The sequence below is a fragment of the Salvelinus alpinus genome, chromosome 4 (assembly GCF_045679555.1).
Source record: "Salvelinus alpinus chromosome 4, SLU_Salpinus.1, whole genome shotgun sequence".
Lineage (NCBI taxonomy): Eukaryota > Metazoa > Chordata > Actinopteri > Salmoniformes > Salmonidae > Salvelinus > Salvelinus alpinus.
Window position 1 is genome coordinate 98,742,942 of NC_092089.1, and position 23,746 is coordinate 98,766,687.

At 43.5% G+C, this 23,746-nt stretch overlaps 2 protein-coding genes and 1 long non-coding RNA gene across 3 annotated transcripts in view; 2 read left to right on the forward strand and 1 right to left on the reverse strand.

Moving 5' to 3' along the window:
* The window catches only part of LOC139574776 (histone-lysine N-methyltransferase, H3 lysine-36 specific-like), a 36,661-nt gene extending 28,506 nt beyond the window's left edge, over nucleotides 1-8,155 (forward strand). The window contains exon 20 of the mRNA XM_071399655.1: nucleotides 4,561-8,155. Within this exon, the coding sequence (XP_071255756.1) occupies nucleotides 4,561-5,342 (782 nt within the window). The 3' untranslated portion in view covers nucleotides 5,343-8,155. The remainder of the gene's footprint in view (nucleotides 1-4,560) is intronic.
* Nucleotides 8,156-8,616: 461 nt separating this feature from the next.
* slu7 (SLU7 homolog, splicing factor) lies at nucleotides 8,617-16,341 on the forward strand. Its single transcript, XM_071399656.1, has 13 exons — nucleotides 8,617-8,933; nucleotides 9,208-9,394; nucleotides 9,677-9,830; nucleotides 10,037-10,117; nucleotides 10,338-10,571; nucleotides 10,807-10,971; nucleotides 11,140-11,237; nucleotides 12,217-12,284; nucleotides 13,129-13,268; nucleotides 13,767-13,928; nucleotides 14,381-14,485; nucleotides 14,606-14,806; nucleotides 14,975-16,341. Exons 2-13 carry the CDS (start codon nucleotides 9,231-9,233, stop codon nucleotides 15,158-15,160), a joined length of 1,758 nt encoding a protein of 585 aa, XP_071255757.1. The 5' UTR covers nucleotides 8,617-8,933; nucleotides 9,208-9,230; the 3' UTR covers nucleotides 15,161-16,341.
* A 3,035-nt stretch (nucleotides 16,342-19,376) lies between these two features.
* On the reverse strand, nucleotides 19,377-21,058 carry LOC139574780 (uncharacterized). The gene is made up of 2 exons (XR_011674829.1): nucleotides 20,916-21,058; nucleotides 19,377-20,731 (listed from the first exon to the last, which is right to left on the reverse strand). It is a non-coding gene; the product is annotated as an uncharacterized lncRNA (long non-coding RNA).
* Between the last annotated feature and the right edge of the window lie 2,688 nt (nucleotides 21,059-23,746).

Here is a 23,746-nt window from a genome sequence, read left to right on the forward strand (position 1 = left end):
GAGATGTTGGATCAATGAGATTACAACCGACTGTATATTCACCCACTCAAAAAGATAGCCGAAAGTTAGTTGAATTTCCTATTTAGTATTTGGTATTTTATTAGGATCCCCATTAGCTGTTGCAAAAGCAGCAGCTACTCTTCCTGGGGTCCACACCAAACATGAAACATGACATAACACAGAACAGGAACAGCTCAAGGACAGAATGACATACATTTCAAACTATCACTATGCTTTCAACCATCTAAAAGTACAATCGATTTCCAATGGAAAAACTATGTCTGGTTTTTGGTTGAGTTGTCACCCAAATGTCTATCATTGCACTTTCAACCATTTAAAAGCCCAGAAAAGTTCAAATGTCAGATATGTTGTTTCTTTATACAACAGATTATTGTGTTATCACTGTGCTTCATCTAATAGCACAACCAAATGACCTGGATTACAGTTAAGATTGCATTAAAAGTACATAGTGCAGTGACCAATGCTTTTTGAGATTTTGGTCAGTTTACTACAGGTATTGTGACAATCTCCACAGACCTGCGATGACCTATGCATGCTACCTGGGACATGCACACTTTATATGATTACATAAGAAGATATTAGTTACAGTAACCTTCAAATGTGGCCATGAATGTGTTACTCATTTTAAAGTAGAATTTTTTATTTGTTTTACATTAACCTTAAAGAGATTCTCTGGTACTTTAGACTACTTTTTAGCCAGTAGTTTTTGAAAGTAGCGTCGACGATCACGAAAGTGGTCCCCCAAAAAATTGCGTACTATGTTTCAAATGTGCAGATATGTGCTCCATGTCGTTGTTCTCTCGCTCTACTGTATGTGGGTCTCGCTATCTGTCACTCCAATGGCGAGGGGCTGGAGATAATTGGCTGATACTCTAATTGCTAGGGGGCTGGCCCATGTGAGGGTAAATGTAGGGAAAATGGCGCTGCATAGGTTCCAGAAAACAGTTACTTTCAAGCTAGGGATTTCGTGGCTAATTAATAGATTATGCGTGTATGAACTACACATTGACACATCCAGCCCAAAGTGTGAGGTTTAAAAAATACTTACCGGAGCATGTCTTTAACTTTAGGCTATACTGTGTTACAAAAGTAGGCCTAATATTAAATTGTGTTTGGTTGTCAACGCAACCAAATATCACCATTTGAAGGAGATTTATCTTCTGCTTGGAATGTTCCATCTGACTTAATCCCATTCCTTAACTTTTATTTTTGATTGAATTGGAGACTTGAATCCAACATATAATTTGTTTACTTGTCGACAAGTTAATAGGCTATTTATTGTATTTCAAAAATTATATTGAAATGTGTTTGGTTGTCAACGCATCCAAATATCAACATTTGAAGGAGATTTATCTTCTGCTTGGATAGTTCTATCTGTGCCACTGACTTAGTCTGGTTTAATTCTTTAATTTAAATTTTCGGTTGAGATGTAGATCGGAATCCAACATTTCAACTGTTAATTTGTAGACAAACTGGATTTACAGCCAGACTAAGTCAGTGGCACAGATGGAAGAATCTAAGCAGAAGATACAGTGCAATTGGAAATTATTTAGACCCCTTTGAATTTTTCCACATTTCGTGACGTTACAGCCTTATTCTAAAATGTATTAAATAAATAGAAATCCTCAATCTACACACAATACCCCATAATGACAAAGCAAAAACAGGGCAAAGTATTAGAAATAAAAAACTGTTATCACATCTCAATAAGTATTTAGACCCTTCTGCAGATCCTCTCAAGCTCAGCCTGTATTTGGGGAGTTTCTCCGGTTCTTCTCTGCAGATCCTCTCAAGCTCAGCCTCGAGTCTTCTTGGGTATGATGCTACAAGCTTGGCACACCTGTATTTGGGGAGTTTCTCCCATTCTTCTCTGCAGATCCTCTCAAGCTCAGCCTCGTGTCTTCTTGGGTATGATGCTACAGCTTGGCACACCTGTATTTGGGGAGTTTCTCCCATTGTTCTCTGCAGATCCTCTCAAGCTCAGCCTCGAGTCTTCTTGGGTATGATGCTACAAGCTTGGCACACCTGTATTTGGGGAGTTTCTCCCATTCTTCTCTGCAGATCCTCTCAAGCTCAGCCTCGAGTCTTCTTGAGTATGATGCTACAAGCTTGGCACACCTGTATTTGGGGAGTTTCTCCGGTTCTTCCCTGCAGATCCTCTCAAGCTCAGCCTCGAGTCTTCTTGGGTATGATGCTACAAGCTTGGCACACCTGTATTTGGGGAGTTTCTCCGGTTCTTCCCTGCAGATCCTCTCAAGCTCAGCCTCGAGTCTTCTTGGGTATGATGCTACAAGCTTGGCACACCTGTATTTGGGGAGTTTCTCCCATTCTTCTCTGCAGATCCTCTCAAGCTCAGCCTCGAGTCTTCTTGGGTATGATGCTACAAGCTTGGCACACCTGTATTTGGGGAGTTTCTCCCATTCTTCTCTGCAGATCCTCTCAAGCTGTGTCAGGTTGGATGGGGAGCGACGCTGCACAGCTATTTTCAGGTCTCTCCAGAGATGTTCGATCGGTTTCAAGTCCGGGCTCTGGCTGGCCCACTCAAGGACATTCAGAGAATTGTTCCGACGCCACTCCGGCATTGTCTTAGCTGTGTGCTTAGAGTCGTTATCCTGTTGGAAGGTGAACCTTCGCCCCAGTCTGAAGTCATGAGCGCTCTGGAGCAGGTATTCATCAAGGATCTCTCTGTACTTTGCTCATCAGTTCATCATCCCTCGATCCTGACTAGTCTCCCAGTCGCTGCCGCTGAAAAACATACCCACAGAATGATGCTGCCACCACCATGCTTCACTGTAAGGATGGTGCCAGGTTTCCTGCAGACGTGACACTTGGCATTCAGGATAAAGGGTTCAATCTTGGTTTCATCAGATCAGAGAATCTTGTTTCTCATGGTCTGAGAGTCATTTAGGTGCCTTTTGGGAAACTCCAAGCGGGCTGTCATGTGCCTTTTACTGAGGAGTGGCTTCCGTCTGGCCACTCTACCATAAAGGCCTGATTGGTGTAGTGTTGCAGAGAAAGAGTTCTACCATCTCCACAGAGGAACTCTGGAGCTCTGTCACAGTGACCATCGGGCTCTTGGTCACCTCCCTAACCAAGGCCCTTCTCCCCTGATTGCTTAGTTTGGCCGGCGGCCAGGTCTAGGAAGAGTCTTGGTGGTTCCAAACTTCTTCCAATTAAGAATGATGGAGGCCACTGTGTTTTTGGGGACCTTCAATGCTGCAGACATTTTTTGGTACCCTTCCCCAGATCTGTGCCTCGACACAATCCTGTCTCGGAGCTCTACGGACAGTTCCTTCAACCTCATGGCTTGGTTATGGCTCTGACAAGCACTGTCAACTGTGGGGCCTTATATGGACAGGTAGGTGCCTTTCCAAATCATGTACAATCAATTGAATTTACCACAGGTGGACTCCAATCAAGTTGTAAAAACATCTCAAGGATGATCAATGGAAACAGGATGCACCTGAGCTCAATTTCGAGTCTCATAGCAAGGGTCTGAATACGTATGTAAATAAGGTATTTCCTTTTAATTTGTTTTATACAGTTGCTAAATATAAAAACTGTTTTTGCTTTGTCGTTATAGGGTATTGTGTGTAGATTAATTTAATAAATTGTAGAATAAGTCTGTAATATTTTCCCGAATGCTGTACATCTCCTTCAAATGTTGATATTTGGTTGCATTGACAACCAAACACAATTCATCATCACTAAATATCATTAAATATTAAATCAACCAGGGCTTGAAACGCTATGCCTTTTTATATTGTCTATTTTTAGTTGAATCCTTGGTTGAATTTAAACCATATCTATTGATGACTTCCCTAATGCTATATAGGCCTAAATAGTATCATTGAGGATATAGTGATAAATAATGGTCACATTTCATTTGCTCTGTTAAACCTACCGTTTGGAATGACTTCAATAGCAACAGTGAATCTATTTTGTTTTTAAGTGGAGATATTTCTAAGATCATTCTCACGATAGCACATTGGTAATAGTCAGTGACAAACAGCATAGCTGGGTTTGGTTAAAACCCTGGATGAGAGACCAAAGGGTAGCTGTAGATAAAACAATTCTCCAGTAGGAGGTGCTGCCGAGCCTATAGGTTTTTTTCTTTGGATAGTTGATATAACGTTGAAGAGCTGACGTTGTTTTAAAGATACAAATTCAACATATTTTATACAAGGTTTGTCTATGTTGAAATGTGGTTACCATGATGACATAATCCTGTGGATGAAATGTCACCCTGAAAACAACATTTTTCATTGACTACTTTTTTCAAATCCAATTTATTTTCTACGTAGATTCCACGTCACAATACGCTAATAAATTACGCTGAAACAATGTTGATTCAACCAGATTGTGCCCAGGGGGTTAGATTGATTTAGTACATCGGAGAAGGAAAGAAATTGTAGTAGTAATTTTAGCTTTTGTTCAACCCTCAAAGCAGGAGTTTCCTGAAGGAGCGTAAGGATCTGTACTACATGAATGTGTCTGGTGATCTCTGTTGTAGCAATGATTCTGTGTCTGTATTTCAAGGCCGTTGGGAGTGCCCCTGGCACCAGTGTGACATCTGCGGTCATGAGGCAGCCTCCTTCTGTGAGATGTGTCCCAGCTCCTTCTGCACGCAGCACCGTGAGGGCTTGCTCTTCATCTCTAAGATAGACGGGCGGCTCGCCTGCAACGATCACGACCCCTGTGGACCCGAGCCCCTGGAACCAGGGGAGATCAGGGAGTATGTACCTCCTGGAGGCATGCCTCTCCCTCACCTCCTCACCCACCCCCAGGGTCTGGTCCCACCCAGGCCTGGTTCCACCACTGCTGGTTCTATCTCCGCCACAGTTGCCCCAGGCCTGGCCCAGGACTCGCTACTGCCCCCTACAGGGAGCCTGTTCCTCAACACCTCCCAGACCTCCAACACTTTCTCATACGGATCACCTAGCAGTCCCTACATGTCTGATAGTCAAATACTGCACTTCTCCCCTCCTTCTCCCCCCTCCTCCTACAAGGATGAGAAAGAGGAGGAGGATGGAGAGCTGGAAGACGGACAGGTGGATGGGATAGAAGAGGACGCGGAGGAGGACGAAGGAGAGGAAGAAGAGGAGGAGGAGGATGGAGAGGACGAGGAGGAAGAAGAGGCGATGGAGGTATTTGAGGATGAGGAGGAAGAAGATGAGCAGTATGAGGGCGGACTAGGAGAAGAGGAGGAAGGGGGAGATGTGTATGATACCTGGGGGGACTACATGGAGGAGGAGCCAGATGATGAGGGGGAGGTAGAGGGAGAGGAGGAGTGGGGGAGGGTGGAGGATGAAGAGAAATGAACTCCGTTTACATCCCTCCCCCTTGTGTCTTCCATTCCTTCTTAGATCTATCCATCTCTACGAAAATACTGTTTCTCTAGCTCTCATCTCACTAGAGTGACATTCAGATGGACAGACAATGAGAGACAGAGAGAGAGAGATTGTCCTGGTGGTACCAAGTGAAATACGAAGCTGCCTTTGTGTTCGTACTGCATAGCCTTCCTATCCCCAGCACAGCACAGCATAGCACAGTGTGGGCTGGACTAACGTTGCGTAAGGGATAGGAAGTGGTGCTAAGGGGCTGGGAGGACTGCTCTGGTCAGCCTCTGGTCCTTCTGTTGATATGTTATTAGTGTCTGGTGCTGTTTTTCTTCCTCTCAGAAAAGTTGTTTACATTTTTGTTCTTGCTTTTTTTTTTACAATTGGAAAACAAAAAAGGATGGGCAACCTCACTCAGCCACACCCTGCCTACACCGGCCATGTTGCAAAATAAATGTACAAATACTTGTTATTCAATAATTTAATCCACACTGCTTACACACGTCAACTAACCTCTTTGATTCCTAACTCTAAAATAGAACTTGGTTCTATTTGAGACACTCGATGCGCTGTAAGTCCCACATCTCTCATATCCTTTTTGGTTTTCAAGAAGATACAACCCAACATGGTTGCTTGAAAGGAGAAACCTGGAGATATTAATCAAAGATAGCTAGGTTTCCCTTTTTATCTGTGGATTATTCGTTGGAATGGAGCGACACACAGCTAAGAATGGGACCACATGCATGGGCTAAAGGCGTCACTACAGACACCCTGGTTCGAATCCAGGCTGTATTACAACCGGCCATGATTGGGAGTCCCGTAGGGCGGCGCACAACTGGCCCAGCATCGTTCGGGTTTGGCCGGTGTAGGCCGTCATTGTAAATAAGAATTTGTTCTTAACTGACTTGCCTGGTTAAATAAAGGTTACATTTTCTTTTTTTTTACAAAATGATCAGGTAAAATAACAACCCAATGTTCATCTCCCAGGACAAACCGCTAACAACAGCTATCTAGCAGCTTATTGTCCATGAATGTTTCATGTGTGTTTCAACCTGGCCCCAAATGAATATAGTTGGATCACAGTTGGTTTTGTTATTTTAACCTGTGTGTCATGGCGTCTAGTTCGAATAGACAAAATCAACACGCGCGGGGTCGGTGTAGCCATGGTGTTAGATTCAGGAGCTCGACCAGTTATCAAGAATAATCACCGATATGCTCTCAATGATCACTGATTTTAAAAAGCCATAACCAACTACTGGTTTGGACTTATAACATTGTTACAAATCAACCCAATGTTGAAATCTAAAGTGCATCTCTTGCGAACGGTAAAGAAAACCCTTTTTGTCTACTGCAAAAGATTGTTGATAAAACTCTCAAAATCCCTGATTTAAGATCACAGATTGTGTGTTCATTACATTAAGATGTTTATGGCTGGACAAACAGAAACATTCCAAGAGTTCAGAACATCACTCCTGTTAGTTGTGCGCACATCAATGTTTTGACCTTCATTTATGGCTTGTGTTACTGTTCCATCCACAGAATTAGAAGGAAATGAAACACATTCTAGTTCTATGATTCCATCATTAAAGGTCATTCAACAGTCACATCTGGCAGGAGAATGTCTATTGTCTGTTTGGGAGATGACACAATGTATATTGTGAGTGAAAGTGATGTATGTTTGAGTGCACGCACATGTCTGCTGTTATAGAATCAAGCAATACTAGTCATGTATTAACTCATGGCCTGAAGAACAGTGCTTTTAGACTTTTTAAAGTAGAGTTTTATACCTCTGAATTGAGTGTTGTGGTGCTGTAAACATTTTAACAAAAAACCCTTAGTATAGACTCTTCATCGTCTGGCTGGAAGGCTGGTTGCTTACATCACTAAAAGTCAGTTAACTGAAGAGCCAAGCAGAATGTCTCATGTTCTCTGTCATAACTAATGTTGATTCATCGGGCAGCTTTTCCAACAGGGTGGTTTATTCATCACTCTGAAGCTGTGAAGTGCCATGAAACATCTGTACATTTTAGAAAGGTTGTTCCGAGACTTTCTGTTCATAACTTTTGTGTAATGTTCTGCTGTATATGTTCTGCATTCAAACATGTAGCAGCACACTTCCAACGCACAAAACACACGGGTCCATTCTGTTTGGTTGCTGGTTATGTTAAATTCCATGAAATAACAATCCTTCCCATGAGTCTCATCCAACGTTTTTGAAATGAGAACACTTTGCTACATTTTCATGAATTCTAGAATTGGTTAAATTGATGTTTAGAATTAGAATGTCAACTATGAGAATCACTGGACAATTGGCCTTATATCTAATATTCAGCCTTTTAAAACAATCAATTGGGTCCAACACATATCAACTAAATGAGATAATTATGTACTGAATTCCCAAACAGAAGCACTACCATTTTTACATGGCTTGCCCATCAATGTGTCAACAACAAATCTTTCTGCCTCACCCTTGACATCCGGGGCAGATAAATAGATGTTTTTTTTTTGTTGGCTAGTTTTGTATTTCTCAAACCAATATTATCTTTTTTTCTAATGTTTTTCTTTTTTTTTCTTCCGTTGTGTGTTTTGTGATGATGTTTATGCCAACAGGTCTACTTCGAAGAGTTCTCTGGCCCCTCTCCTGTTTTTTTTAGAGAGCTGAAACACAACCGTAGATTTTCTGAAAAAACGGGGGACATGTTTATTGATGCCATGTAGAGAAGACTCATGAACTGAACTGTACTGTACTCCTTTGTGTATAATAAATATTATAAGTAAAGTTTTACAATAGAAAATGTTGTTCTTGTCATTTTTTTAAATCACTCACCAGTTGTCCACTTTTGGAAGAATATTTACTGATTAACTTATTTTACAATGATTATGAAATTAATCAAAGGACACGTGTCATAAACGTTCCACTCGGTGGCGAACAAGTCATGGTCATACAACTGGCTCAGCGCAACGATGATAGATATACTGACAAGATGCATATCTCTCCGCACTAACAATGGGAGTCGTTGTCCACGAAGCGACAGGACATGCTGTCTAGCTCCCGCCTATCCTTTCTTTGTATTGGTGGAAACATGTCATTGTAATGCATATTTTAGTATTCGATTAAGGTTGTTGACATCAACCGCCTATATTCAATGGGGAGATATGCTATGCTACTATAGCCTCATATCATGAATATGTATAGGCATCTGGGGACAACGCCGATATAACGTATTTTTTTCTCAAAGTTGCCGTGATGTCACGTGTTCTACTTATATCGGTACAATTGTAACAACTTAAAAAATACGAAACTTATATTCGATCAAATAAACCTCACGTAGTAGTAAATAAGGCATTCATTTTTTTGTTGACCAAATTCGACCTCAGTACAAAAACTTCTTCCTTGGTCGGCGAAAAAACGCAGATTTTCGGCCCTGGGCCTCTTTTCCTCTTCCTCGCTGCCAGTACACGACGTCACTTCCTGGTTTGTGAAATGGCGACGTTCATGTTGTAAACACAAGTCGAAAGCCACGATTCCAGTCTACGTCTCTAAACGTATCTAATTTTGGTGATCCTGTCAAGGTAAGCGAAACATGCATTTAATCAGAGTGAGTTGTATGGTCTATTTTTGTCAGACCTTCGTCGCTTACTTGAATTATGCATAGGGATGCACCAAAGTTAGCTAACCAGCCTGCCAGCGTGTTGAAAACGTTTGTTTTTGTCAATAACTTAAAGCCAGCTAGCTACACCATCAGCCACATATCCCTACAGAAATATGCAGCATTTTATGAAAGCCACGTATTCGTTTAATAGTAGCTAAGTGACTGATCCAGCTTTGTGTCGTGTGCACTCCCAGCCAGTGACCCCATCACCGTAATCATGCCGGAGGAAGAAGAGGCAGCGACGGCTGCGACCAGCGCCGATGGGGTGGTGGGTCTGGAAGAACCCAAGAAGATGACCAGAGAGGATTGGAGGAAGAAGAAGGAGTTAGAGGAACAGAGAAAACTGGGAAATGCTCCTGCTGAGGTAGATGAAGAGGGAAAGTAAGTAAAATTAGCTGGACCAGTTCACATCAGAGTGGGGCGGGCAGACAGCCAGAGGAATAATTCAATGCATGCAAGCAACCTGTGACAAGATGTTTGCCCAGAACTGGACCTCATAGTCTCTCTGTCTGTTTCTATATAAAGAGTTAAAATCCTCCATGTTTTCCAGTCCTTTGGGCTAGCTAGTCACATCATTCCACACAGAAGAAGCCAGTGGGCCAGTGAGTTCTCCTTTTGTGGAAGCATAGTGTGCTGACTAATTGTTCTTCCTCTTGTTTCCAGGGACATCAACCCTCACATTCCCCAGTACATCTCCTCAGTGCCCTGGTACATCGACCCCTCTAAGAGACCCACCTTAAAGCACCAGAGGCCCCAGGAGGAGAGGCAACAACAGTTCTCCTCCATCGAGGAGTGGTACAGGAGAGGGGTGCAAGAGGTGAGCAGATTCAGTGTTGTAATTCAGCTGTCTTCCATTGTAAAGCCTTAGCTAAATGACTTAAATGTAATGTAAATGTAAATGTAACTACAATAAATACTGTTGTGCATGTAACAATTACAGCCACGAGCTGAGTTAAGGCATAATTCAGTTGTCTTCCGTTCTAAATCCTTAAATGTATGCCTGACCCCTGTATCTCTCTGTAGAAAGCCATCAGCACCAAGTTCAGAAAGGGAGCTTGTGATAACTGCGGTGCTATGACACACAAGAAGAAGGACTGCTTGGAGGTGCTTACTACATTTAGTTTTATTGGCTGCAACCCAAGTGGCATCCTATTGCCTTTTTAAAAGTAGTGTGCTATATAGGGAATAGGGTGCTGTTTGGATGTAGCCAGAGTATTATGTGCTTGGTTTGGAATCAATGATGATGCTCCACATCTGACTAACTGACTATCTACCTATCCATATATCTATCCATTCATCCATCCCTACCCTTACCCCTTTTCAGCGGCCCAGAAAGGTGGGGGCAAAGTTCACAGGTAACGGCATGGCCCCCGACGAACACAGCCAGATCTCTCTGGATCTGGACTACGATGGGAAGAGGGACCGCTGGAACGGCTACGACCCTGAGGATCACATGCGTATTGTGGAGGAGTACGCCAAAGTAGACCAGGCCAAACAAACACTGAAATCTCAGAAACTCCATGAGGAGTTGGCTTCAGGGAAACTCACGGACCAAGCAGTAAGCCATCAGATTTTCTCACATAGCTGTGTTGAATACCACTGATTATTCTACACACTAAATATGTTGCAGAAGACTGCAAATACTGCATTAAATATTGGTCATTGGCACATTATCCAAAATGAAATAACATTTTGGTTGATTGGTTAATATCAATCTAGTAGGTAAATGCATGCTATGTGCTTGTCAGTTTTCTGCTGGTGTGTGTTGATATACTCTTCTCTGTTTCCTGTAGAGCTCCTCAAGAAAGTGGGATGATGGCGAACGCACACAGGAGCAAAACAGTGAGGATGAGGATGAAGATAAGTACGCTGATGACATCGACATGCCGGGACAGAACTTTGACTCCAAGAGACGAATCACAGTCAGAAACCTGCGTATCAGAGAAGACATCGCTAAGGTGAGTCCAGTCATAAATGTTGAAGGTGTTTTGTGAGCCATGCTACATTGGGCATCTCAATCGGTTCTTCCCCTCATCACCCATAGAAGTTACACATTTGTAATTGTGACAAGTTTTGATGAAGAAGTATTTGTTAACATATGCGTTTGTGTACTTTGCGCCCCGTAGTACTTGAGAAATCTGGATCCAGACTCTGCTTACTACGACCCCAAGACTCGAGCCATGAGAGAGAACCCCTACCAGAACACTGGCATGGTTCCTGAAGAGTAGGTTACGGTTCCTTTAACTATAGTGCTGAGCGACTAACCAACATGTAGGTTATTTTTTCAGTTTAAAAGAAATTGACAAAAGTTGGTTAAACTATTTGAATACCATTTAGTTCTTTTTTTGTGTGTGTGTGTGTGAGGTCAATGCGATGATGACTTGGAATGAAATAATAAAGTCTTAAAATAAAATGTAATATACACAACAACTCTGGTTGCTCCCGAGTGGCGCAGCGGTCTAAGGCACTGCATCTCAGTGCTAGAGGCGTCACTACAGACACCCTGGTTCGATTCCAGGCTGTATCACAACCGGCCGTGATTGGGAGTCCCATAGGGCGGGGCACAATTGGCCCAGCGTCGTTAGGGTTTGGCTGGAGTAGGCCGTCGTTGTAAATAAGAATTTGTTTTTAACTGACTAGTTGCCTAGTTAAATAAAGGTTTACTAAAATATTTATTTTTATTTTTATTTATGTGAGTAAATGATGGTTAAATAAGTGATAAGCAGTAATGAGCAGTCACTACCATCAGGGGACTTTATTCTGTGTTGTTACAGCATTAAACCCACATAATGCATAGTGCATTTAATGTGAGAAATGAAAAGCCGGGATTATTGTATAATAATCTAAACCGAACCGACCTTAACGCACTAATCTCTCAGCACTATTTCGCTAATGACCCCCCCATGAGAAAAACCCCTATCAGAACACCGGTATGGTGTCTGAACAAAGGGTTACTATTCCTTTAACTAACAGTCTAACTTCATGTCATGAATCTCTAATTACATATCATGAGTCTTAAACCACGTGTTATGATTTTGTAATTACATGTTCCAAATCACTAAATACGTGTCATGAATGCTGAAGTGAAAATGCTTATCTTTTCTTTCACTGTGTCTTTTGGATGTGTCTGAAAGAATGCTTTGTCGTCACTGAGAGATCTCCTAACTGTCTTCCTAAATGTCTGTGTCGTGTTTATTTGGCAGTGTGGGGTTCGCAGGAGACAACTTTGTACGTTACTCTGGAGACACCGTCACCATGGCACAGACACAGCGTGAGTCACACAGTCTCTCTTTCCTACCAACAACCCAACAAGGTTTTCTCTGAGTTTCTAAATACAGAGACCCAACATCGCAAGACGTCCTAATTCTTCCTAAATTGTTAATTTTCTCGATTTCTAAAGGCACAACATAGGCTTGAGCCAATGTCTTAAAGGGATACTTCCCGAATTTTGGCAATTAAGCCTTTTATCTACTTCCCCAGAGTCAGATGAACTTGTTGGTACCATTTTTTATTATCTGTGTCCAGTATGAAGGAAGTCTAGAGGTAGTTTCGAGAGCCAATGTTAACTAGCGTCATGCTAGCTGTTCCCGTAGACATCCAGTCATTGAGCTAACGCTAGTTAGCAACTTCAAACTGCACGTATAGACAAAAATGGTATCCACACGTTCATCTGACTCTATGGAAGTAGATAAAGGGATTCATTGCACAAATCCAGAATTATCCCTTTAAGTAACTGAACATGTTTTTAATCCAACCTCGTCAAAGTGAAAAACGGACACATTTTCATTTTTGTCAAAAATGAAGTTATATCGAGGTATTTCTATTGGACAACCAGTTTCAGTCTCATTTTGGAATGAGATGTTCGACGAGCAGGTGTCCACATACTTTTGGTCATCTAGTGTATCTTCATATTAAACCATATATTTGTTCATATTTTCTCTATCTCCCAGGAGATTTCCCCACTTCTTATTTATTAGGCTCATAAAATGGTATCCATAGAGAGACCATCCTAATGCCAATATTCTTCATAGTTAGTCTAGCAAAGGGATTGTATGGAACTAAACATACTTCCTCCCCTCTCATCTCCTCCCCACTCATCTCCTCCATCTCTCCAGTCTTTGCGTGGGAGGCCTATGATAAGGGCTCTGAGGTGCACCTCCAGGCCGACCCCACCAAGCTGGAGCTGCTGCACCAGTCCTTCAAGGTCAAGAAGGAGGATTTCAAGGACAAACAGAAGGAGACTATCCTGGATAAGGTACAGAATAAATGCACTGCACTCCATCCTTACCAGCCTCATTTTCAATGTAGAGAAACTGCGTGCAGAAAGTTGTGAAGCCCATAAAAGTGTCATCAATGTAATGAACATGATTTCAAATCCTACTGTCCATTTTTGATACAAAGTACTACTTTAACTGGGAAATGTACAAATATTGAATTTCAATTCCAAAGATGAAATGTTTTTACAATTCCAATTCAAACAGTCCAAACAAGTCTAATTCAATTCTATAACTTAAAGATAGTTGGAATTCAAATTTAATTCAATGTAAATTATTCATTTTGAGTGAATTAAAATTGTAATTTCAAATTAAATTGTAATTGACCCCATCCCTGTCATACATTAGTTAATGATATAACTGTTTCATTCTTGTTTGTTTGTTGATGGTCCCATTGAATGACTGTTACTCCTGTGTGTTCTGACTGTTACTCCTGTGTGTTCTGACTGCTACTCCTGTGTGTTCTGTGTGTGTCTCAGTACGGGGGTGAGGAGCACCTGGACGCCCCCCCCAGAGAGCTGCTGCTGGCCCAGACTGAGGACTACGTGGAGTACAGTCGTCACGGTGCCGTGTTGAAGGGACAGGAGAAGGCTGTGGCACGCTCCAAATACGAAGAGGACGTACTCATCCAGAACCACGCGGTGAGGCGTCCAGAACCGATTAACCCCGTAGAGATGAGCACAGTCAGAATGGTCTCCGGTTAGACAGGAACCTTTTGGAGTGTTCTTGAACAGCCCCCTTGTGGTGTGTTCAAGAACTGTGCCAACTAAAAAAGAGTAAAGGACAGTATTAAGGTAGCATCTATTCAGATGTGCATATGTAACAGTATAGCTTCCATCCCTCTCCTCGCCCCTACCTGGGCTCGAACCAGGGACCCTCTGCACACATCAACAACTGACACCCACGAAGCATCGTTACCCATCGCTCCACAAAAGCCGCGGCCCTTGCAGAGAAAGAGGAACAACTACTTCAACGTCTCAGAGCGAGTGATGTCACCGATTGAAACGCTATTAGCGCGCACCACCGCTAACTAGTTAGCCATTTCACATCGGTTACACATACTTACAGAGGTTTCTGGGTTTTTGCTTTGCAGTGTATCTGGGGGTCGTACTGGAGAGAAGGCTGCTGGGGCTTCAAGTGCTGCCACTCCATGGTCAAACAGAGCTACTGCACCGGAGAGGCTGGCATCAAAACTACAGTCAGTATTCTACTAATCATCTGTCATGTTTGAGCCTTGGGTAATGTGATTTCCGTAGTCAATTATAGACACTGAAGTTTTTTTCCCGATGAGATGATTGACAGGTATCTCCCCCTATAGAGCTCCTCGGCCTGTGTTCCGTTTGAGGAGGGACTTGAGCAGGAGGAAGAGGAGGAGCCTAGGACTCTACTGGAGATGCACAGAGAGAAACTTAAAGAGAAGAAGAAGAAGAAGCAGAAGAAGCAGAAGAAGAAGAAGCACGGCTCAGACAGCAGCGACTCTGAGGAAGATGAGGAGAAGAAGAAACAGAAACTGAACAAGGTGAACTTTGACTTCTTTGCTTTGATGTTCATGTGCATGCCTGTGTGTTTATGTACATGTCAGTCCCCTTTGCCTATGTGTGTACTACTACCTGACTATATCTCACCCCACTACCTCCCTCTCTCATCCTCCTACCTCCCCTTACCCCCTACCTTCCTCTCTCCCCAGGCCCTGGCTGCAGAGGACGTGCGTCTGAAGCAGGTAGAGGAGATGATGAAAGTGGATGAGAGGAAGAGGAAGTACAACAGCCTGCAGGAGATCAAGGAGCCCACGGAGGAGGAGATGGAGGCCTTCAGGATGAAACGCTCCAGGGAAGACGACCCCATGGCCAACTTCCTGGAGCTGGGCCAGTGATAAGAGGGATAGTGACAACCCCATACTCTACGCTCGCCCCTACCTACAGTATACCCTCTACCATCTCCTCCCACCCCTGTACCCCTTCTCCTCTCCTCCCACCCATGTACCCTCTCCTATACCCCTAGCCCCTGCACCCGTCTCCTCCCACCCCTGCACCCTGTACCCGTCTCCTCCCACCCCTGCACCCTGTACCCGTCTCCTCCCACCCCTGCACCCTGCACCCGTCTCCTCCCACCCCTGCACCCTGTACCCGTCTCCTCCCACCCCTGCACCCTGTACCCGTCTCCTCCCACCCCTGCACCCTGTACCCGTCTCCTCCCACCCCTGCACCCTGTACCCGTCTCCTCCCACCCCTGTACCCGTCTCCTCCCACCCGTCTACTCCCACCCCTGCACCCGTCTCCTCCCACCCCTGCACCCTGTACCCGTCTCCTCCCACCCCTGCACCCAGCTGGGCCAGTGATAAGAGGGATAGTGACAACCCCATACTCTACGCTCGCCCCTACCTACAGTATACCCTCTACCATCTCCTCCCACCCGTCTCCTCCCACCCCTGCACCCGTCTCCTCCCACCCCTGCACCCTGTACCCGTCTCCTCCCACCCCTGCACCCAGCTGGGCCAGTGATAAGAGGGATAGTGACAACCCCATACTCTACGCTCGCCCCTACCTACAGTATACCCTCTACCATCTCCTCCCACCCCTGTACCCCTTCTCCTCTCCTCCCACCCATGTACCCTCTCCTATACCCCTAGCCCCTGTACCCGTCTCCTCCCACCCCTGCACCCTGTACCCGTCTCCTCCCACCCCTGCACCCTGTACCCGTCTCCTCCCACCCCTGCACCCGTCTCCTCCCACCCCTGCACCCTACCCTCTACTCCCCTAAATCCCTTCCCTCCTCTCCTACCCCTACCCTCTCCTCCTACCTCTACCCTATCCTCTCCTATCCTCCTACCCTCTCCTATACCCCTCTCATCCTACCCCTACCCTCTCCTCCTATCACACTCTGGAACCCAACCCCCTGTTCTTTGCTTAATGTTCTTACTCTTCAAGATCATGGTTGTCTTTTTATTATTAAGTCTATCAATGTGGTAGAATGTTATTTTCTTTCATATTTGTACATTTAGAATGGATTTTGAACTTTCAAACGACCATTTATCCAATAAAAAGCATGATTTCCCTTGGTTCTCTTTTACCGGTATGAAACACTAGCACAGGATACCGCGCGGTGAAATACCGTTTCCCATTCATTTCAATGGAAGGAAAGCGGAGAGGGCGGTGCGAAGTTGGCGAAAAAAATACAACTTTTACCGACTTTATGCAAATCACCAGCGGCGACCGCTGGGCGATGACCAATCATATCGAGTGGTTCCCATGATGAATTTGAAGCTATGCGACCCAAGGCTGGAGACTTTCTTCAGGGAAGACGGCTGACAAAAATACTAGGATGGAAGCAAATGTAAGTGATAACGGCATAACGAATCGTGCAAAAAAAAATGTACAGTTGACAAGAATATGTTAGTTAATGTAGAGACAAACGATTATGCATATTTTTTTTATCATAAAGTTAATTTGCGAAAATCGCGATTTAGCAAGCTAGCTGACTAGCTAACATCAGCTAGCTGGCTAGATTTATGGGTGTTGTGACATGGAAATAAAATTGTAATTCTGGTTGTTTGTTTTAGGGACTCCTGAAACAACCAGCAAACCAGGCTGTCGTCTTGTGAAACAATGGATGTAAAGAATCTAGCTAGCTAAAGAATTTACTGCAAATTCAATGTACAATTCTGTAAGCTTGCTTTGCTAATATTTGCCTTGCAATGCAGATAGATGAAATAACGTAGCTAGCTAGCTACAGTCGTGGCCAAAATTTGAGAATGACACAAATATTAATTTCCACAACGTTTGCTGCTTCAGTGTCTTTATATATTTTTGTCAGATGTTACTATGGAATACTGAAGTATAATTACAAGCATTTCATAAGTGTCAAAGGCTTTTATTGACAATTACATGAAGTTGATGCAAAGAGTCAATATTTGCAGTGTTGACCCTTCTTTTCAAGACCTCTGCAATCTGCTCTGGCATGCTGCCAATTAACTTCTGGGCCACATCCTGACTGACGGCAGCCCATTGCATAATCAATGCTTGGAGTTTGTCAGAATTTGTGGGGTTTTGTTTGTCCACCCGCCTCTTGAGGATTGACCACAAGTTCTCAATGGGATTCAGGTCTGGGGAGTTTCCTGGCCATGGACCCAAAATATCGATGTTTTATTCCCAGAGGCACTTAGTTATCACTTTTGCCGTATGTCAAGGTGCTCCATCATGCTGGAAAAGGCATTGTTCATCACCAAACTGTTCCTGGATGATTGGGAGAAGTTGCTCTCGGAGGGTGTGTTGGTACCATTCTTTATTCAAGGCTGTGTTCTTGGGCAAAATTCTGAGTGAGCCCACTCCCTTGGCTGAGAAGCAACCCCACACATGAATGGTCTCAGGATGCTTTACTGTTGGCATGACACAGGACTGATGGTAGCGCTCAACTTGTCTTCTCCGGACAAGGATTTTTCCGGATACCCCAAACAATCGGAAAGGGGATTCATCAGAGAAAATGACTTCAGCAGTCCAATCCCTGTACCTTTTGCAGAATATCAGTCTGTCCCTGATGTTTTTCCTGGAGAGAAGTGGCTTCTTTGCTGCCCTCCTTGACACCAGGCCATCCTCCAAAAGTCTTTGCCTCACTGTGCGTGCAGATGCACTCACACCTGCCTGCTGCCATTCCTGAGCAAGCTCTGTACTGGTGGTGCCCCGATCCCGCAGCTGAATCAACTTTAGGAGACGGTCCTGGCGTTTGCTGGACTTTCTTGGGCGCCCTGAAGCCTTCTTCACAACAATTGAACCGCTCTTCTTGAAGTTCTTGATAAACCGATAAATGGTTGATTTAGGTGCAATCTTACTGGCAGCAATATGTGCCTGTGAAGCCCTTTTTGTGCAAAGCAATGATGACGGCACGTGTTTCCTTACAGGTAACCATGGTTGACAGAGGAAGAACAATGATTCCAAGCACCACCCTCCTTTTGAAGCTTCCAGTCTGTTATTCAAACTCAATCAGCATGACAGAGTGATCTCCAGCCTTGTCCTCATCAACACTAACACCTGTGTTAACGAGAGAATCACTGACATGATGTCAGCTGGTCCTTTTGTGGCAGGGCTGAAATGCAATGGAAATGTTTTGGGGGGATTTAGTTCATTTGCATGGCAAAGAGGATTTTGCAATTCATCTGATCAATTCATCTGGTCCCGTGTGGCTCAGTTGGTAGAGCATGGCGCTTGCAACGCCAGGGTTGTGGGTTCATTCCCCACGGGGGGACCAGGATGAATATGTATGAACTTTCCAATTTGTAAGTCGCTCTGGATAAGAGCGTCTGCTAAATGACTTAAATGTAAATGATCACTCTTCATAACATTCTGGAGTATATGCAAATTGCCATCATACAAACTGAGGCAGCAGACTTTGTGAAAATTAATATTTGTGTCATTCTCAAAACTTTTGGCCACGACTGTATGTTCTTGCTTATTGTGCAGTGGAGGATAAAAAATACCTGTATGCCTATGGATGTGTAGCTAGCTATCTAGCCGATCTGTGTATCCTCAGCTATCATAGCCAGTTGTATCAACTTCAAAACAGTCTGAATGACATTAATGAAGCCTATGGATTGAGTAGAATATAATATAACTTTGTGCCAAGGATGCAAGTCGTATATACATCTAGTTATTACCTCGCGTGAGATCCCCACATTGTAGCCTGTACATTTAATATATTCACTGATCATGTACTCTACCTTGGCAAAGGTAAGGTATGATAGACAGATTATTTTTCAGTCATATCCAATACCAGGAGAATCACATTCCAGTCTTTGTATGGTGCTGTGTCTGCATGTATTTATTACAATTATACACTTCAATAGTGTATGTCAACCATTGATGTCCTTGGATATCAATGGTTACACATTGTAACTATGCATTAGACTAGAAACCTGATTTAACTACTTAAAGGCTGATTTGTAAATCTCATATATGGAAATATAATTGAAAACTGTACACTACACTTCCTATGCATCATGTAAATACTCTAAAACTGGTTCATCTCTATCTAATGCCCTTCATCTGATCAACAGGATAGGTGTAGTATTAAATCAAATGAGACTTAATTTCAACCAGTAGAGAATGTAAAAAGCTTTATTTAAAGTACATTATCCACGGGTTATAAATACATGAATTACAAATATAATTGTAATATTATAAATACAAGTTGAATCTGTACTTCAATGCACATCTGTTGTGCATTATAAAAACAGGAAGAAATGTGGCGAGAGGTGTAACAGACAGAAAGGGAAAGAGGTATGAACTTCGGAGCAGGGAAGGCAGCATATGATTAATGAACCAGTGCAACTAAAAATATTTTCTCAGTTCATCACAATTACATAATAGTGTCTCTAGTCAGCCCGAAGGTTATCTTAAGAGCGGGTGAGGTGACGATGATGGGAATGGGGGTTGGCATCCTCTCTCACATCAAAACATATCTGCAGACGAGAGACGGATGGAGAGAGAGAGAGCATGTTTAAGCCCTGTTTTTATTTTTTATTCTAACATTGTTAGTCATCATAATCATCAGGAGGTGAAATGCAAAACTGACCTTGTATCATTAACTCTCGGACTACTGCATCTCTATCTGTATTTCAATGTAAAGGATCTCTTTAATAATACTTCCTGTTGACCCGACCATGTGACCTCTCACCTCTGATCATGCTGTGCCCTCTATGTAGCCAGTCCTAATGCCTCAGGGGTTCACCGACACTGCTGATATAACCCTAGAGGATTTAGGGAGAAGAGGAGAGAGGGATGAAGTGAAGGAGAGAGACTTGTTGAGAAGATAAGGTAGTTTAAGAGACAGTGTTCAACAGCAATCTGTGTGTGTGTGGCCTCATCTGGTGTCCACACCACACCAAGTGACTGCAGAGTACTTTATGCTGAAAAACATGAACGGACACACGAGGACAAACAATATAGCGTAGTTATAGATTTAATGAAGTGTCTTACTATTCTCCATGGTTGGCCCTCTTGCCTATTCTTTGAAGGTGGAAGGAGCCACAGTTATACACCTGAGCCTGCTTACTACACAACACAATCCATCAATCAGATTGATACATGAGTGTGTAGGTGTGAGTTATAGGGTCTCTAATTGTCCTACATTTTATTCAATATGGGTGATTTAAAATAGCCCGTATTGTTTTTGTACAGACATCACACCCTTACCTAAACAGCACCCTCACCTGAGAAGTAGAAATCAAAGGGACAGAAACTGTGAATTGAATAACTGCAGTTGACATAGTTAAGTAAATGGAAGAATACTCTTATTGCAATGTGAATGAATCTTAAAAAGAGCCTTTGGTTGTGCATAGTGTAGTCTATGGTGTTGCCAGGGAACAGCGCCCTCTTCGAAGAAGTAGGAGGGGAAGATCTCCCGCACACGGATTGCCTCTTGCTGCGTTGTTGGACCCCATCCTTGAAACATCCTGCAGAGAAGCAGACTTATATTTCATTCACTTAGTTAGCTATCTATACAGTATGTGGAGTTTGCTAGATAGCTAGTTGGCTAGCTAGCTATCACATTTAGCAGCTCATTTGAGTTAGCCTGCACTGTAGGTAGTTAGATAATAATACATCATTGTTTTACATTTTCGAAATGGATTGACTTACTTGAATAGGTTCTCCTAGGCATGTGGACAACTGGAAACAGGGCAGCAAAGTTTGTTTGTCACCAGAGCGTTTTAGAGGATATTACTATTGAACTATGTACCCATTTAATAACCAAACCTTCATACAAACTTGCTATGCTGAATTCTTGACACAATCGAACATGCTGCCAGCACGCCCACAAGCGAGTCACAATGGGCGGCCTAAGCCGCACGTGGCAATTTACTGCTATCTAGTGTACATTCACCGTTAGTGACAATTGGTGAAATAAATAATTTTATATATTCCCATTCTGTTTGTGAATTATTTTATCTCAGTACGCACTGAAAATGTAATATATCACTGAAAGTATAGGTGATGTAAGTGCTGTGTAAAGAAAATAAATTGGCTAACACTTTTAGTACCTAAGAAGTGCCAAGCACTGCAGACAAATAGTTGCGGCAAAAATACTTCACTTGGCCAATGTCTGGTATGGGTTTGTGCTTGTCTCATCAGTGGAACCTGCAACAGGACGTGGGAGAGAGACAACAGGACGTGGGAGAGAGACAACAGGACAGGGGGAGAGACAACAGGACAGGGGGAGAGACAACAGGACAGGGGGAGAGACAACAGGACGTGGGAGAGAGACAACAGGACAGGGGGAGAGACAACAGGACAGGGGGAGAGAGACAACAGGACAGGGGGAGAGAGACAACAGGACAGGGGGAGAGAGACAACAGGACAGGGGGAGAGAGACAACAGGACAGGGGGAGAGAGACAACAGGACAGGGAGAGAGACAACAGGACAGGGGGAGAGACAACAGGACAGGGGGAGAGACAACAGGACAGGGGGAGAGAGACAACAGGACAGGGGGAGAGAGACAACAGGACAGGGGGAGAGAGACAACAGGACAGGGAGAGAGACAACAGGACAGGGGGAGAGACAACAGGACAGGGGGAGAGACAACAGGACAGGGGGAGAGAGACAACAGGACAGGGGGAGAGAAACAACAGGACAGGGGGAGAGAGACAACAGGACAGGGGGAGAGACAAGAGGACAGGGAGAGAGACAACAGGACAGGGGGAGAGACAACAGGACAGGGGGAGAGAGACACCTCTACATGCATCATCTTCGATCTTCTGATTCACAAACCACACATGTCATTGTTCAATGGTCCCCATCTCTGGAATAGTTATACATTAGCTGTTTCTTTGCATGCCAATTCGTTTGAGGGCTTAATCACAATTTTATAGTGTGTTTTATTTAGTTGACATTGTGGTTTTATTCTGTGAAGCATTGCCAACACAGTGCTTCACCCTCTTCTTCCAGCGGGGAGAATTTGATGGGTTTTCTCTGGTTCTTGTGTCTGGACACATCTGGTAATCCTCAGAGTTTTTCCTTGGGGCCGCCTTGTATGATGTTTGTTTTTCAGATTTCTCATGTTATGGTGATAACCTGAGAAGTTGACGGTATAGCGTCTATCAAAACATCCCCTAATGCAATTTGGCCCCTTGGCACAACTGTCCAAAGCTGTCAATCAATCACGAGCCTAGGGAATCAAGTGTCAGATTAAATTTCACACAATAACCGGTGAGAGAAAATCCTCAAAACCAATACATTCAACTTTCATCTTAGACTTTGCTTTATTTATATACATTACAAGGATTGTCAGAGGGAAATCTTGCTGGGTTGGTTGAAACTAATTTCCTCATGGTGAAAGTATTTGTTGGCAGAGAGAGAGAACTATTGCTGAAACAGGGTGGATGTTCATGTTTTGCATTTGGGGTTAAAATACACACAGGATTTCTTGCCAGTGCTGCACTTCAGAGATGGTATTTCGACCTGACATTGGAGTATTATGTAGGCGGTAAGGTTGTGCTTCCGTTCTGTGGAACTGAAAGGTTGGGAAACCCATAAAAATGCTGCTGTTTATCAAGTTGACCTCTTCAGTTGGTGAGTAGCCTACATGTTTTCACTTTTTCTATTCCTTCATTATGTTCCCTAACAATGTCATAATGTGTGAGAGCTGTTCTCCAACGATGTCATAATGTGTGATGATTCCTAACGATGTCATAATGTGTGAGAGATGATTCCTAACGATGGCTTAATGTGTGAGAGATGATCCCTAACGATGGCTTAATGTGTGAGAGATGTTCCCCAACGATGTCATAATGTGTGAATGATGATCCCTAACGATATCATAATGCGTGAGAGATGTTCCCTAAAGATGTCATAATGCGTGAGAGATGATCCCTAACGATGTCATAATGTGTGAGATATGTTCCCTAATGATGGCGTAATGTGTGAGAGATGTTCTCCAACGATGGCATAATGTGTGAGAGATGTTCCCTAACGATGGCATGTGTGAGATGATCCCCAACGATGGCATAATGTGTGAGATATGTTCCCTAATGATGGCGTAATGTGTGAGAGATGATCCCCAACGATGGCATAATGTGAGAGATGATCCCTAAAGATGTCATAATGCGTGAGAGATGTTCCCTAACGATGGCATAATGTGTGAGATGTTCCCCAACAATGGCATAATGTGAGAGATGATCCCTAAAGATGTCATAATGTGTGAGAGATGTTCCCTAATGATGGCGTAATGTGTGAGAGATGTTCTCCAACGATGGCATAATGTGAGAGATGTTCCCCAACAATGGCATAATGTGAGAGATGATCCCTAAAGATGTCATAATGTGTGAGAGATGTTCCCTAATGATGGGGTAATGTGTGAGAGCTGTTCTCCAACGATGGCATAATGTGTGAGAGATGTTCCCCAACGATGGCATAATGTGTGAGAGATGTTCCCCAACGATGGCATAATGTGTGAGAGATGTTCCCTAACGAT

Bases quoted from the DNA above. Each gene is read 5' to 3' on its own strand.
- slu7 (XM_071399656.1), top strand. From the start codon at position 9,231: ATGCCGGAGGAAGAAGAGGCAGCGACGGCTGCGACCAGCGCCGATGGG. The intron at 10,572-10,806 runs GTAAGCCATCAG...TGTTTCCTGTAG, and splicing joins GGAAACTCACGGACCAAGCA to AGCTCCTCAAGAAAGTGGGA. The intron at 13,269-13,766 runs GTACAGAATAAA...TGTGTGTCTCAG, and splicing joins AGGAGACTATCCTGGATAAG to TACGGGGGTGAGGAGCACCT.